We start from the raw sequence: 15,431 nt of genomic DNA on the forward strand, positions 1-15,431 counted from the left end.
CAAATACCATCAGAAACCTGAATTACTCTTTTTTTTCTGTAATAATTGTTTATTTTTAACAAAGCAGAACCAGGCTTTATTATTTCTAGTGAATTTCTGTTTAATTTACTATATATGACACATTACCAGAAGGAACGAATATTGGCAGTCTATTTATAAACCTTTAAACAAAGTAATCATAATGGAATAACTGACCTCCACCTTACCTGCAGTGGCAGTAATGGATACAGCTCTAACAAATAACTGTTACCTGATGGTATTTTAACAAAGCAAACAGGCTTATGTCAGTACATGTGCATTTTCCTGTGTTTTGTAATGTCTTCTGAAGATCCAGAATACACTGAGGATAATGAGAATGAATGATAGCTTAGATTTGTTCTTTGCTTGAACTGCTGGTTGTATTAAATCCACAGCTCCTGTGCAGACCTACAAATCTGTAACATCCGTTTCAGATGAATTTGGACACAAGGGTCTGCATTCTTTTATTCTTGGTCCAGAGATTGAAATTGATCACGGGAGACACAAGGGAGCAGATTTTAGTATCGCAGCTCAATGTGGTTAACTAGGATAGTGCGTGGCTTCTGTTCTACTTAACTGTGCACATACAGGTTACAAATATTATTGATTGCAAGGGTCAGTGAAGGCTGGAGGGAGGTTATGTCGCTTGATGCTATTCGGTAATTTTTAAGGGACAAGAGCTATGAACCCTCATAGCAGCTGGGACAGGTACAGTTTAAATCTGACAAATGGAGATTCATGTTTGTGTGAGCTGGCAAAACCCTTCAGGTAGAAATAATAAATGGAAATTTGATAGGTTGTTTTATCATAGGTCAAATAATGTGCTGTAGAAGAAGGGGAAAAAAAGATTTAATTATTACCTTTTCATCAGAATGCACTGATGATAGGTTTTCAGTTTTAGATCTGTGCTGCAGAAAAATGAATAATGTTTAGAAGTCTTCTTTTGAGGCTTAATATTAAAATATATGTAGAGATGGCTTACCTGAAGTGATTAAAAAATGCAGCATAGGTGGAATGATATGGGAGTAATTACTGAATAAGCTTTATAGCATCTTTTTGTTCTTCCACGTGGACAAACCCAGTGTATTAATATTCTAAGATTTAAGATAAGACAATATAATATGTTAACAAAGAACTGGGAAACAATATTTGTTTCCTATATTGAAATTTCAGATAGAATGGTAATTATTCAGTAGCATTTGGAAGACATTGCTGGTTTACACTGAAGACTTTTACATTTGAAAAAAAAAAAAAGGTTGGGGTGAATCCGTGTTACGTTTTAAAAATAGGAATAGCTATTTTGCAAGTATTATTTAGTGTGTGGGATTTTCCTCCTGGATAAGTAAGATTTTACAAGTATTTAATATAGATACAGTTATATAGGGTGCAAAGCTATAATTGATCCAGCCTATTGTTTCATAGTCGCTATATTCAAATAGAATGGAAGCTACGGAAGTGGCATGCAACAGAGTAATAGTAGCAGATTTAAGAGAAATGGCTATAGTTAGATGTTTCTCTGATTCTTAACTGTTCTATTTAATTAAATTTAGGAAACAATATTATAAAAATCAGTGTTTATATTTGTAACACTTTGATACCACCTATCAGCTATTATACTACTATTACATCAAAAATACAGGATGATTTTAGTTAGTACAACTTGATGTTGTCTCAGTACACCTCATTGCAACTTCCTTGCTGTACAGTGCCTGAGATCTGACCAAAGGTATTTTTCCAGAATATCAATGACTTAATTATTTCTCATATACTTCTACAGGATGAATTTGCTGCCTTTGATAGATTTTTTTTTTTTTTTTTTTAGCTGTTGATTTGCAACAGTGTAGAGGTCTAGTATTTATTTTAATTTGTGATGCCAACTAAGCATTTGTGTTTTTTTCTTTGTGAATGTTTTCCATCAGTTTTATTCTCATTTTATCCATTCCCTGCATATTTACCGTATGTAGCTTCTAGTGATCCAACTTTTCAAGACTTTTTTTCCAATTTTTTTGAAATAAAAAGTGAATATGAAGAGATGCTTTCTATGCTAGCATTTGATTTTCCCTTTGTAAATTTTCATTGGCTTTGATTATTCCAATATGCCAGCGTGACTGCCTATAAACTGGACATATTAGACAGGTAAGTTATAATGAATCTACTTGGGGAAAGATACTGTTTCTATTGCAAACAGTTATTGTAGTATTTTCTGCTTTCTTTTCAGGAGTCAGTTGCTCCCAATCTCTCTGTCCAGTTTATTTGCTTTCGCTTCTACATATTCGGATTTTCTATACTGTATAAAAATTACTTTATTGTGACATATGGTTTCTGAGATGATAGATTTTTTGGTGTCCTTCAAATTACTGATAGAGGGTCCCCAAGGAGGTGATCTTGCTTTTGTGGCCACTTCACTTCAGCACCATTTACTGAACAAGAGTAAGCATTGGGGCCAGTTTCTTCTCCTCTAGTGTGGTGCAGCATATCACACTGACAAATAGTATCTGTCTGGTGTCTGGAGGAAACACAGCCCCCCTGTGTCTTTCCTTTGGTAAGTGCTAGGAAAAAACTTGTAGAAGGAAGAGGGAAAGGAACTGACGACATTAGCATGTCAGATCTTAAACTTCAGCATCCCTGCTATGCCAGTTCAAGGATGCTCCTGAATAATGACAGCTTATGCTGGTGGTAAGAAGTGACCAAATTCCAGCCAGGACTAAAAATCCAGTTCAGCTCTATTGTAAGCAGACTGGAGCAAGCTCTTTTCCTGTGTGGAATGGTACATTCTTATGTTAGAGATTGATTTGACTGAGACTACTAAATGCATTTTTGCTAGTGACCTTTTCAGATTTGTCGCCACTATAAAAAATGTTTCCAAGATGACATAAGAAAGGTTTGCAGCAATATTCCACTTTGTTTTTTACAGCAGATGTTTCTTCAGTTACTCCGTATTACAATTTACAAAACTCTTATGTTCTACAAATCAAGATTCATAGCAAACTGTTTCAGTACTTTAAGTCCTGCAATAAACAATACCAGGCAGAACAGAACCAGAGGGAAGGTAAGCAGACTTCAGCATTCATCCTTCTCTATGATGAGGTTTACTTCATAGTAATCTTCACATTTTAGCAAGTCATTTCACCAGAACTACCATCTAACCTCCTAGCATCCTCAATTTAACTATCACTTCAAATATGGACAACATTAAGTATCAGTTTCCAACCTGAGAAGAAAGGCTAGAATTACCATCTGTTCCTTAATTTACAAAGGTGTATATCTTTGTCCAACCTAGTATCACTTCCAGTGTGTCCTTTAAAGAATTATGTTTTAAAAACACTTAGTGATACTGTTTGCTTCAGTTCTGAGGTATGCGTTTTAAGAAAGTGCTTTTAGAGGATATGTGCTCAAGTAAAATTGGGAGTTGAAAATCTTTATGGTGCTTAATTGAATACCAGATATTGAGAATTGCAAAATTGCCACATAATTTCTCCAGATCTTTGTTTAATCATCTTGAAACACTGATGATTTTCTCTAAAACACATTACCTTAGTCATACTTGAGTGTTATCCCAATAGTATTTGAAGTGCAGGTCCCATATGTTGACCATAATAAAATTAAGAGGAGCAATTAAGACCAGAGGTAGGCTGCGGAGTGTAGGCTAAAGCCCTGAGAGAAGCTGGACTGATTATGATGTAACCAAATTAGGGGTGGACTCTATATTTGATGGGGCTAATGAGTTATGGTTCACCTTTGGACATTTTGGTTGACATTAGATGCCAATCTAATCTGATCATGGGATCACTAAATGTTGTGAGAGCAGACCACAGGGCTGCAGTGTTTTGTAATCCAAGCTCAGACATACAACACTGATTGCGTGGTCATAATCCTGATTTCCATCACTCACATGAATTGATTCTAAACTCTGCCTGTGATTCCCATCTGCAGTTTCTGATGCCTAGATCTTGTGAAATTTTGGCTACGTCTAAACTGGGGTTGGACAATTGGCTTCAAAGAGAAATTGGATTGTAAGAACAAATCTAGTTCTGGCTGATCTGACTACTTCATTCCTGTTAACTTCAATACCATTTGCAAGAGCTCAGATCCTTGTCTCTGTGTCTAATTTAGCAACAAAGTAAGGTGTGAGACCTATAGACTGCATTACTTCCAGGTTCAGCTACTCATTCAGATGTTTTTAAAAGGCATTATGGTATGGACATAGCTTTTCAATTTAGAATGTACTGCAGCAATTGTGTATGGCTCTTGTTGTTAGATGTGAAGGGTGTTCTTTCACATATGCTGTATACAGTGTTCATTCTGACTTCAGGGTAAGAAAAGGCTAACCCAAGTGCCTTGTAGTTCTTTTACTTTTTACCTTTACTTCTCTTTTTCTATGAACGAGGCCTTTAGCCATCATTAGGGAATTACTCCTACAAACCTTGCAAGTGTACCTATTCCAAAGTAGAGAAATCATTAATAAAAAACAGTAAAAAGGAGCAGTTATATTACAAAATAAATCTACCAGGCTTACAAAGAAAACAAATTTGAAAGAGCCACCTGCTGTGGAGATGAGGCAGTAATCTCAACAGCAGGAAATAAATGGAGAGAGGAAGAAAATACAAAAGCATAGACATTAAAAAAGTAATTAAAACACTTATCTCCATCGACATACATAGCAAACAAAAAAAAATCAACCACCTAGAAAACATACTCTATTGAACCTCACAACAGGAAGTAACAAAGCTGCCACCATAAAAAAAAATCTCCAGCAAAACGAGAGAGATCCTTTAAAAATACAAGCCTCAAAAGTATTTACTAATGTGTTAATCACTAATGGACTGACCTTGAGAGAAGCTGAGCACCTGCAGAGCATTTGCAACTTTACTGGGCATTTAGTCTTTCAGAAGCAAACCTTTAAAAATGTAGAGAGAGTAACTCTTTAGATACCATTGGCTTTCTGTTCCATTTCTGATGAATGTCATAACACGAATTGTAATGGTGTGTTTAATATAATCAGCTATGTGGCACAGCTTAGGTACCATATATGGGTAATGCACTTTAGTATAGTTCATATCTAAATTGTTATGTTATATTGATCCATGGACAGCAATGTTATCAATATTGATACGAATGAATGTAACTTCTTATGAACAAATAGATAGAGCATATGCCACTGCATACAAATAGATTCTGTCATGTCTAGGGAAAACTGTAAATTTGACAGCTATAAGAATTTACTGTTTCAATGTTACATTTCAAGAAAATACTTTAATGTACTTAAAACTCATGGTCCAATTTATACAATTCATGGATTGTGGGACATAAAACTGCTTTAAATACATAGATTTTGATCTCCATTTCCCCAGACCACAAGCTAGACTTGTTGAAGAAGAACAGAACATGCAGAAATATTAAAGGATGCTTATGCGCTTGGAATTTACAATATGTTCTTTCTTCTCTGCCATGCACCTTTGTAGTCACTCTGACCATATGGTACCTGTAGCTGCAAGTCTCTGGGCAAGTGTGAAATGCTATCAGAAGTGTTACATCTGAAATATTTTTATATGGTAACACAAGGAGCAAGTTGGAACACTCGGTGCGTAAAAGGGCAGGGAGAAGGGATAGTATGGATACTTCTCTGTTAATTCAAAAGGCCCCTTTCAGAAGGGAAATGGTGGATTTAGAAATTCACCTTTAGAGGGCAATTATCTTAGCTCTGTATGTACTTTAGCACATCTTTTTAAGAAAATACCCCCCCCCCCCCCAGACAAATATTGTTAACAAAAATAACTTATCAGAGCATGTCAGCTCCTCTCTAAAATTCCTATCAGTCTCTGTCCATCAGCCTTCCATGGCTCCTTTGCCCAGGGCACATGAGTGGGCACAACTTGTTATTCCTGTTCCTCAAGCTGGCCAAAGGTCAGGTATTGCTGGTGCAGAACCTATGCTGCCTCATTACTGGGCTATGTTCAAGTTTCTTATGCTGATTAGCAGGCTGGGTCTCATGTTGTCTGGGCTTAGCCTCTCAGATATTATTTCAGGAGATTTGCATTGCCACCAGAGCAGATACACAGCTAATAATATGTTTCTTCTGCCCACATCTGGTTTCTTATGAGATTCATGCATTTTGCTTCTCATTCTCAGTAGATTCTCACAGTTCAAGGCTTTCTACCTGGTCCTAGGATCTCCTGGGCCCCCCTTCCTCAGCAAATCCCTGTCATGGAGGCTGGGAAGGACAAAACAAGAGTTTTCTCTGTAGATGTGATTTTTCAAAATCTTGTTTAACTTTGAAACATGAACAGGTTTTCATGGATATGGCAAAAGGTGGAAAGACCTCCCTACCCTCTAAATTTCTACCTAATGGTCCATATTTATATGACATAGGAATATTTAAAAAAAAAAAAAGTGAATGGGGTTTTGTGTTGGTTTTGGTTTGCCAGTTTTAAGAGGTAGAAAATTGGATGTCATTGGCCAGTGAATCCAATTTTCTTTGTTTTCTTTTGAGTTCAGTTTGGATAAGTTTATAAATGTAATATCATTTTTAAACAAAGTTGAAAGATTCATTATAAAAAATGTCAAAATAGAGTGTCTTGGCTTTTAAAAAAATAGTTCTTGGTATATTCAAACACAGGTTCCATTCACCAGCCTGAATTTACATTTTTACCTGAAAGTAAGGAGTTGGTAAAAACAATTCAGCCAATTCTCATCTTGAAAACTCTCTTCTGTCAGGATAGCAACAGCTAAGAATGCAAAGAGAGGGAATATTGCTTGAAAGGTGCTAGGTATTCATTTGTTTACCTGGTCCAGCTTAAGTTTTTCCAGAATGTGGTATTATTACATTTAAAAATGAAGCAAACCAGACTTTTCAGCGGTTGATGTGAGGGAAAACAGAAAACCTCACAATGGTCTGGTAAGTTTTGTCCCTGTAGGCTACTGTATACTTCCACTTCAACTTCAGCTCCATTTTTTTTTTGTCTGGAAATTTGTTTTCAGTCAGGTGCCAGTGAAAACTACATTTGACCCTTACCAAGGACGAAGGCTTATTTTGTATGTCAGTTATTAAGACTGGCTGAGAAGTTCATTTGAAACTGCAAATCTGCCCAAACATGTCAGATTTAAGTAATCCAAACAATGAGTTCAAGTTCAGAAGGCATTCCTGTTTCTGGGGAGAGGGGATTTGATCAAAATAGGAGAGAGAGAGATATGCTGTGCCTCTACTCCCGCTTTAGTTTTCCTTTCCAGACCAGGCTAATAGTTACAGCAATAGCAGCAGTATTTATTTTCTTTTCAGACTTAGCCAATTGATGTGTTGACGTGCCTTGATATATTTGGTGCAGCAACCAAGTGGACTAGGTGCATTGCTTTGCATGCCAATACCTTACATTGTGTATGCATCACTCTTCTATATTGCCTTGTATATCTGACAAATTGCCTCTGATCATTTAGTGATTCATATTTCATCTGGACTAGAGAATTGTGAGAGGATCTAAATTCTATCTCTTTAAATGGAGACAATGGACTTAACACCGCGAGTTAAGAAAATTGACGTGCATCAGTATTGTGACAACAAAGAGTACAGGATCTTGATAGGAAGCAGTTGTTTCTTATATATATATGCATGTATATTTTGATATGTATATATAAAGGATATGAAAAAGGGAGGATAAAGTCTGTGTTTTCCAAAGCCACTGTTATAGTGGCTAATGACTTTGGAAGGTATGTCAGACATGGGAGAGACACTGATGCTGAGGATAGCCCACTGGAGACGGGGTTGTGAGGATCAAATGAAGGCAAGAAGGAAAGAGGGCTTCATACTAAGAGAGTGATGCTTACTGAGAAACAGCTGGAGCATCTGGAGATAAAAGGCGCAGGGCCTAGCAAACCAGAGGGTCAGGAGTAGAGATTGCTTTCTACGCTGTACCTGATCAGACTGCGACTGTCTAGATTACCTTTTTGCAAAGCTGACCTAGATCTGTCATGCAAGCTCTTATTTTCATAATGTTTCTACTTTCTGTGTTCTCAGTAAATGTTGTTTTCCACAGCCCATGAGGCTTCGTTGTGTGGTTTGTGTATCAGTTGCTTCAGAAGCTTGTTCCCTGGCATCAGCAGGTAAAGGGACTTGAGGCTTCAGGAAGTCCAGGGCTTTGGCTGCAGAAGGCGAGTGGCCGGGCATAGCCCTCTGCTTGTGTACGGGTGTGCAGAGTCCGTCTGAACAATGCCAGTGGAATTGTCTTTCTAGGCTGTCTCCCCTTGGTTGTCTTTCAGGAGAGTTGTTCTTCAGTGCAGGTGAAAGAAATTATTGTTATCACTAGATTTTGATATAGGTTATTTAAAGACAGGAGACCTAGAATAGTGAAAGATTCTTTCAGGACGAGAAATACCAAGTAATAAATAAAAGAGCCTTTTAAATGGCTTGCAGGTAGATTTGGAGAGCAGAGAACTGACTACCATTGGTTTCAGCCTAAAACGTAGGGGAAAGACCTCATGTTTTTCTAAGCATTTTTTCTTGGGCAGCTCCTGGCTATTTTGTACTAGTGTGTGAATTCCCTTTTGCTAAAGGATTTCTCTGATTTATCTTCAAAGGGTATTTCTCTTGGTTCATTATTTTGACCTAAATTGTGTCTTTCATAGATGACTGGGGTTTTTTAAATTTTATTTCTCCACTAAAAGCATTTGCTTGAAACTACATTTTTCCTCTACAGCTTTTTTTTCGTCAAATGTTCTCTCTCCTGAGAGGCTCTTGGCTATTTATCAATATTTGATCTGTCTGTAAAGCATACTTCTGTGGGGTGGGCATTTATTATGAAATGGTTTGTCTCTAAAGTGGATCTTATCAGTTCTTGATCTCTTCCTCTGTTTGTCTGCCTCTGCCTGTCTCTTTCTTAGCTACCTAGTGGCTTTAAGAAGTACTCTATCTCTCTATTTTAACAAAATTAAATGCAATCGTAATAATGGCAAATACTAAACAGCAAAAGGAGATACATCAGAATCCAGTACAACTTCCAGCAGATGCTTAGCAAAGAGCTTGAAACTGTGCCAGGTGTTTATAGGTATAAGAGAAAAATCCCCTGCATTTCCTTCAAATGTAAATATTGCAAAATTGGTTTTCATTGACTTTTCAGCAAAATGAAAGTAGTAAAATAAATAGCAGAAAATGCCACATATACTGACTACCTATTAGGCTTTTTTATTGGTCATATCAGCTAGACTAAACATCATTGAATCCAATGCATTCTTAATCCAACTCCTTTGATTTCAGTGACACTGAACTAGTGATGAGCCTGAACCATGAACATTGCAACATTCCCTTAATTCTACTCTTTCTTCAGCCTATGGGAGCTAAATTACTGATGCTGTTAGAGATGAAATAATTTTGATTAGGAGATGATAAAAGTGGCAAAAATACGTGGAAAAACTATTTGTAAGGGTTTCTCCTTGTTTTTGAACTGGGATAGATGTAAGGAAATTATCTTTAATGCAGACTGCACATCTCACTAATGACAAGAGTGTTTCTCCCAAGAGTAAACTGAGGCCTCTGAGCTGGTTTATGGACACCTCAATAGAAATAGTCACATTACTCTGTCCTCTGCCTGTAGGCAGTCACTGAGAGCTTTTTCTGAGGTACTCTTCTTGCCATAGATGATTTTGCAATATATACATAGAGGAAAACCTATGCGGTTTTAAAAATAATTTCTTTAATGCATTTTACATATTGTATTTTCAATAGCACTAAGTATTTCTGGTAGCCTCTTAAGATACCCATTATTCATTCTTCATTAGCTGATAGTCCAGTCTACCCAGGAAGTACAGCATTCAAAGGTCTTGAAGTTCAGTACATGCTAGTATTTTCTAACCTTATTTTTCTAAATATCCAACTATAGATCAGCGGTGTTTTGAAAGTCAGGTGTTCAGCAACTGAGTCATGATTTTTTTTATAAAAAGAGATCAAGAAAGTGCTCAATAACATGAGATTTTTGAAATGCAAAAATTTCAGGATTTTTTTATTTGCTTTTTGTCTTGTAAGCCTTTTGAATTCACTGAGAGCACGTTTTCATTTTATTCCCTGAACCTGTTAAAACTAAAAATACACTTTTTTCCCATTTTGTATTATAGTAACTTCATTCAGGGATCTAGAGTTTTAAGAAACTTCCCTCATATCAGGTAACTCATGAAAAAATCCTAAGCTTTCTCACAACTGAGTCCTGGTCTTATGATATAATAAGACAGATTTTTGCTGCTTCAGTAGTAGAAAAAGGCCCTAAACCTTCCCTACTTGGTACAGCACTCCTCAGTGTGCAATCCTGCTTTATTGTTAACACTAACATGGTGTTATTGGGGTTTTCCAGACCAGTATGTCTCAAAGAGAAGAAAGATTAGTCTGCTGCCATCCATGCCTGAGAATGGAGGGAACACAGATTGCTTTTCATGCTCCAATTCCGCCTGCTTGCTCTGAGGACTCCTCGGTTCTAGTGTGTTTTCTTAGAAAAATTGTTGATGTTTACTCCATTTCAGTATATAATTATTAATTAGCATACTTTGATAATATTATGGCTTTTAGATGTAAATATGAAAGTTGAGGTCCTGTTGAAAATACCCTGATAGATCATTGCATTTGCATGAAAAAACTGTTTTAACTTCTGTGTCAACTAGGCTGGTTTTTTGTGCTGTCCAAATGTTCACACAGCATCAAGAAGATATTCTTTGATAATTGGAAGATGCTTTTTGCTGCTTTCTTTTAATTGAAAGGTATTTGTTGCTATTATTAGTTGTGAGGTGTACCCCTGTCTGTATCCTACGGCTTCTGTATAAGTGTGTGCTATTAATAACTATAAATAAATGTCAGCCAATAAGGACTTTGGGGTTTTGAGAAAACAATCAAGAATGGCAAAAAATGATGGCATACAGATACTCACAGATAAGACAGATCTACAGCATTGCCATTTGTCCTCCTCTCGTCATCGGTTAAGCTGTTTATTATTGCCTCATTTGTATTATCTGCAGACTAGCTATATTGAAGAATGCCTCAGAACAAAGGGAGCAAAACCATTTCACAGCAGTAAGTTACATGCGCATGCAGGTAGAGCAATACAAGAAAAGCTTACAAGAGTCTTCTCTTCCCCAGTAGCTTCGCTGCTTTTGCACCCTGTATATCCTGTTCTCTCTAATCCTTTCCTTTGTGTTTGTTTTGGTATGAGTTATATGCATACACAGGTTATCCAGCAACCTTATTTTCAAGTGCCAGTACTATTATAAGATCATGAGTTACGTAAGCTACAGACTACAAACATGAAACTACAGTCATCTGTGATGTTCTTAGAAACATCTAAGGGTTTGTAAAAGTGCTTGTATTGAGGAGGTTTTTGAGAATGTGTATGTAATGTCAAATATGTATTGGTCATTGAAATTTCCCTTGTAGTTCTGATACGCCCTAAAATATCTGTTTTAGGTTTGCCAGAACCAAACAGAGACAGTATATTCCAAGGACTGAGAATGGATCAAGGATTCTACACATCTAAAGACTTCCTACCTTTGGTAGCAATGGCAAGTAAGCCAGGTGTGTGATATTATGTTTTTGTTGTAATCATGTTCAGTAAGTCATTAGCAGTTACTGATATATCAAAATGGACAGCTGGTTACACAGCAGCACATCCAATTATGAAGCACCTCCCAGTGAATAGGTCTGGGGCAGGGTTTTCTCTTGGTGAGTTGCAACCTCAGGAGTGTGGTCAGGAAAGTCAGTCCTAGAGACTGTAAAGCAAATAGTCATATATAAAAATATAAGTACATGGGAAATCATTACCCCTAATAAGTTATATTTGTTATTTTGAATTATATTCAAAAGATGTCATAAGCTTCTCATTTATATAAAGTATCTTGATATAAATAGTATATATCAGATGGTCTGAAAAAATCTGATATTAAAGAAGGTGTTGCCAACCCATATAAGCAGCTGCTTTGTATATTGTTGATAAATGATTTTACTTGATCCCAAGTCATGTGCTGCATGTTTTACAGACACATTTAAGGGAGCACTAGTTCCTTACCCAAACAGCTTACAGTCTAAGACTCAGAACAACAGTAGTATGCCAGGAGTTAGTAAGACAACACTTAGTTCATAGGCACCAAATGCAGTCTAGTTTTATGCTTTTACATCTTTGTTTTGAGTACAGATGGCTGTGTTTGCTCCCCAAGGAGTATAGCTCCTTTCAGTGGCCCTGAATGTGAAGTCATAAGCCCCAGATGGATGTATGAGATGGAGCTCGAGATTTCTACGCCATGTTCCCTCATGGTCTAGATTCCCCAATGTGTTGATAAAAAAGAAATTCCATGTACAGTTTTCTGGGCATATACTTAGTGCAATATGAGGTCTTGTACATAGGACCACATATTTAACCACACGTATACCTTTTTTATCTACAAACTGATTTTCTTCTGAGCATTCAGAAATTTCTTTTAGTGTCATACAGGGTTGCCCCCGTATTTGTTAGACCTTCCATAAACAATGCGTTGAAGAATATATCTTCTGCAGCAAATCATTCTGCATATAAAAGTAAAGTTTATGCAAAATATTTAGGAAGGGAAATTCTGCATCCCATTAGTCCCATCTCTCTGCTGTTTTGATCAATTTGCTTATTTCTGTCTGTTTTCTTAAGCTCATAGTGACCTCAGATGGGTTGGGAGAAAAGGGTGGGGTTTGATTCTTTTTTTTTTTTAAGAAATAGATGTTTAAAAATGAAACAGATTGAGAATCTGAATTGCGAAACATTTGTGGATTAAAAAAGGAAACATAAATCCTGCAAAACAATGCCCTCTTGTAATAATTTGACTAAAAATACTTTATAGAATTCTGTGTGGACACATAATAGTCATGTACTGTATGTCACCTGCCTACCTGAGCATCCTATATATTGTGATCTGCATCTTTTAGAATGTTGCAAAGTAGCATTCTCGATTTGCCAGGATATGCAATGATTTTTTTTTATATTAAGTCTATGTTGTGGTTTAACCCCAGCCAGTCAGCGGCAAGGCCAGCAGCGGCAGCGGTGTAAGCGGGCGGCTAAGCGCCAGCTTGAGGCGGACGGGGAGGTTCCCGAGGCCCGGGAGGTTCCCGAGGCCCGGGAGCCCCGGGGAGGAGCGGAGGGACCCGCCCGGAGCCGGCGGCTCTCGCCAGAGAGGCGGGCGCGGCGTGGGCGTTGCCGGGGCAACCGCGGGAGATTTGAACGGCCCTGAGGAGCGCGGCGACCAGGGCGTGGCGCGGCAGAAAGGGCGCGCCGCAGGCAGGGCGCAGTCCCCCCCTTCCCAGCTGGAGAAGGCTACTCAGGTGGTGGGTGTCAGCCCAGAGGGAGACCCAGGTATGGTTGCCACTCGGGTGAAAGCCATTGTTAGGAAAAATGTGGCGACGCAGACAGAGGTCCCTTGTAAACATGCAGCTGTCCAGGTCTCTGGCTGCAGGGAGTGCCTGACTCTATCAGAAATGATGGAGGTCAGCGGGGACACCTCTTGTGTGAGGTGTGACCGGGTGAGTGATCTGCTCAGCCTGGTGGTAGAGCTGGAGGAGGAAGCGGAAAGGTTGAGGAGTATCAGGGAGCGTGAGAGGGAGATCGATTGGTGGGCCCGCACCCTGCCATCCCTGAGGCAGAGGCAGCAGACGGAGGCTCCGCAAGAAGCGGAGGACCCCCTGCCCTCTTGCCATCAGGCAGGAGGGGACCTAAGAGGTGGAGGGGAATGGATACAGGTCCCTGCTCGGGGAGGCAGGCGAATCCCCTCCCGCTCTCCCTCACCTTCCCGGTTGCCCCTACACAACAGGTATGGGGCTCTGGAACTTGAGGACCAGGCCAGTGAAGATCAGGCTGTAGATGAAGGCCTATCCAGGGGGGTGCCTAGGCTGAGTCAGGCAGCCCCATGCATTCTGAAAGCATCTGTTAAGAGAAAAAAGAAGGTAATTGTCGTAGGTGATTCCCTTCTGAGGGGGACAGAGGGCCCAATATGCAGACCTGACCCATCCCACGGGGAAGTCTGCTGCCTCCCTGGGGCCCGGCTAAAAGACATTACCAGGAAGCTCCCTGGTCTGGTTCGGACCTCTGATTATTACCCATTGCTGGTTGTGCAGGTTGGCAGTGATGAGATTGCAGAGAGAAATCCAAAGGCAATCAATCAAAAGGGATTTCAGGGCACTGGGACAATTAGTAGAAAGATCGGGAGCACAGGTAGTGTTTTCCTCAATCCCTTCAGTGGCAGGGAAATACACTGAAAGGAACAGGAAAACACACCTGGTTAATACGTGGCTCAGAGGCTGGTGCCACAGGTGGAATTGTGGGTTTTTTGATCACGGGGAGGTTTACACAGCACCGGGCTTGCTAGCGACAGATGGTGTCCAGCTGTCTCAAAGGGGTAAGAGAATCCTTGCTCATGAGATGGCAGGGCTCATAGAGAGGGCTTTAAACTAGGTTCGAAGGGGGTAAGAGATAAAACTAGGTGCACCAGAGATGAGCCTGGGGGCAGCATGCCGATGTTAGGGGTGGATTCGATAACCCAGCTCAAATGCATCTATGCCAACGCACGCAGCATGGGCAATAAACAGGAGGAGCTGGAAGCCATCGTGCAGCAGGATAGATATGACATAGTCGCCATCATGGAAGCATGGTGGGACGACTCCCATGACTGGAGTGCTGCAGTGGATGGCTACAAGCTCTTCAGAAGGGATAGGCAAGGAAGGAGAGGTGGTGGGGTGGCTCTCTGTGTTAGGGAATGTTTTGACTGTATAGAGCTACACAATTCTGATGACAAGGTGGCGTGCTTATGGGTGAGGATGAGAGGGGAAGCCAATAAGACAGATATTGTGCTGGGAGTCTGTTACAGACCGCCCGACCAGGCTGATGAGGCGGATGAATTGTTCTACAAGCGGCTGGCAGTAGTCTCAGAATCGTGTGCCCTTGTCCTTGTGGGGGACTTTAACTTTGCAGACATCTGCTGGAAATACAACACAGCAGTGAGTAAACGATCTAGGAGGTTCCTGGAGTGTGTGGAAGATGATAACTTCTTGACACAGCTGGTGGGTGAGCCAACCAGGGGAGGAGCCTTGCTAGACCTACTGTTTACGAACAGGGAAGGACTGGTGGGAGGTGTGATGGTCGGAGGCCGTCTTGGACTTAGCGACCATGAAATGATAGAATTTTCAATTCTTGGTGAGGCAAAGAAAGTGGTCAGCAAAACCACCACTATGGACTTCCGGAGGGCTAACTTTGGCCTCTTCAAGGCACTGGTTGAGAGAGTCCCTTGGGAGACGGTTCTGAAGGGCAGAGGGGTCCAGGAGGGATGGACGTTCTTTAAGAAGGAAATCTTAATGGCTCGGGACCAGGCTATTCCCACGTGCCGCAAGTCAAACCGCCGAGGAAAACGACCGGCCTGGCTGAATGGGGAGCTTTTGC

General features: G+C 39.8%; 1 protein-coding gene across 1 annotated transcript in view; it reads left to right on the forward strand.

Moving 5' to 3' along the window:
- Window positions 1-15,431, forward strand: part of DPYD (dihydropyrimidine dehydrogenase) — a 372,599-nt gene that overhangs the window by 157,671 nt on the left and 199,497 nt on the right. Inside the window, exon 9 of the mRNA XM_030033578.1 lies at window positions 11,450-11,557. Within this exon, the coding sequence (XP_029889438.1) occupies window positions 11,450-11,557 (108 nt within the window). The remainder of the gene's footprint in view (window positions 1-11,449; window positions 11,558-15,431) is intronic.

The sequence above is a fragment of the Aquila chrysaetos genome, chromosome 12 (genome assembly GCF_900496995.4).
Source record: "Aquila chrysaetos chrysaetos chromosome 12, bAquChr1.4, whole genome shotgun sequence".
In the NCBI taxonomy this organism is placed as follows: Eukaryota; Metazoa; Chordata; class Aves; order Accipitriformes; family Accipitridae; genus Aquila; species Aquila chrysaetos.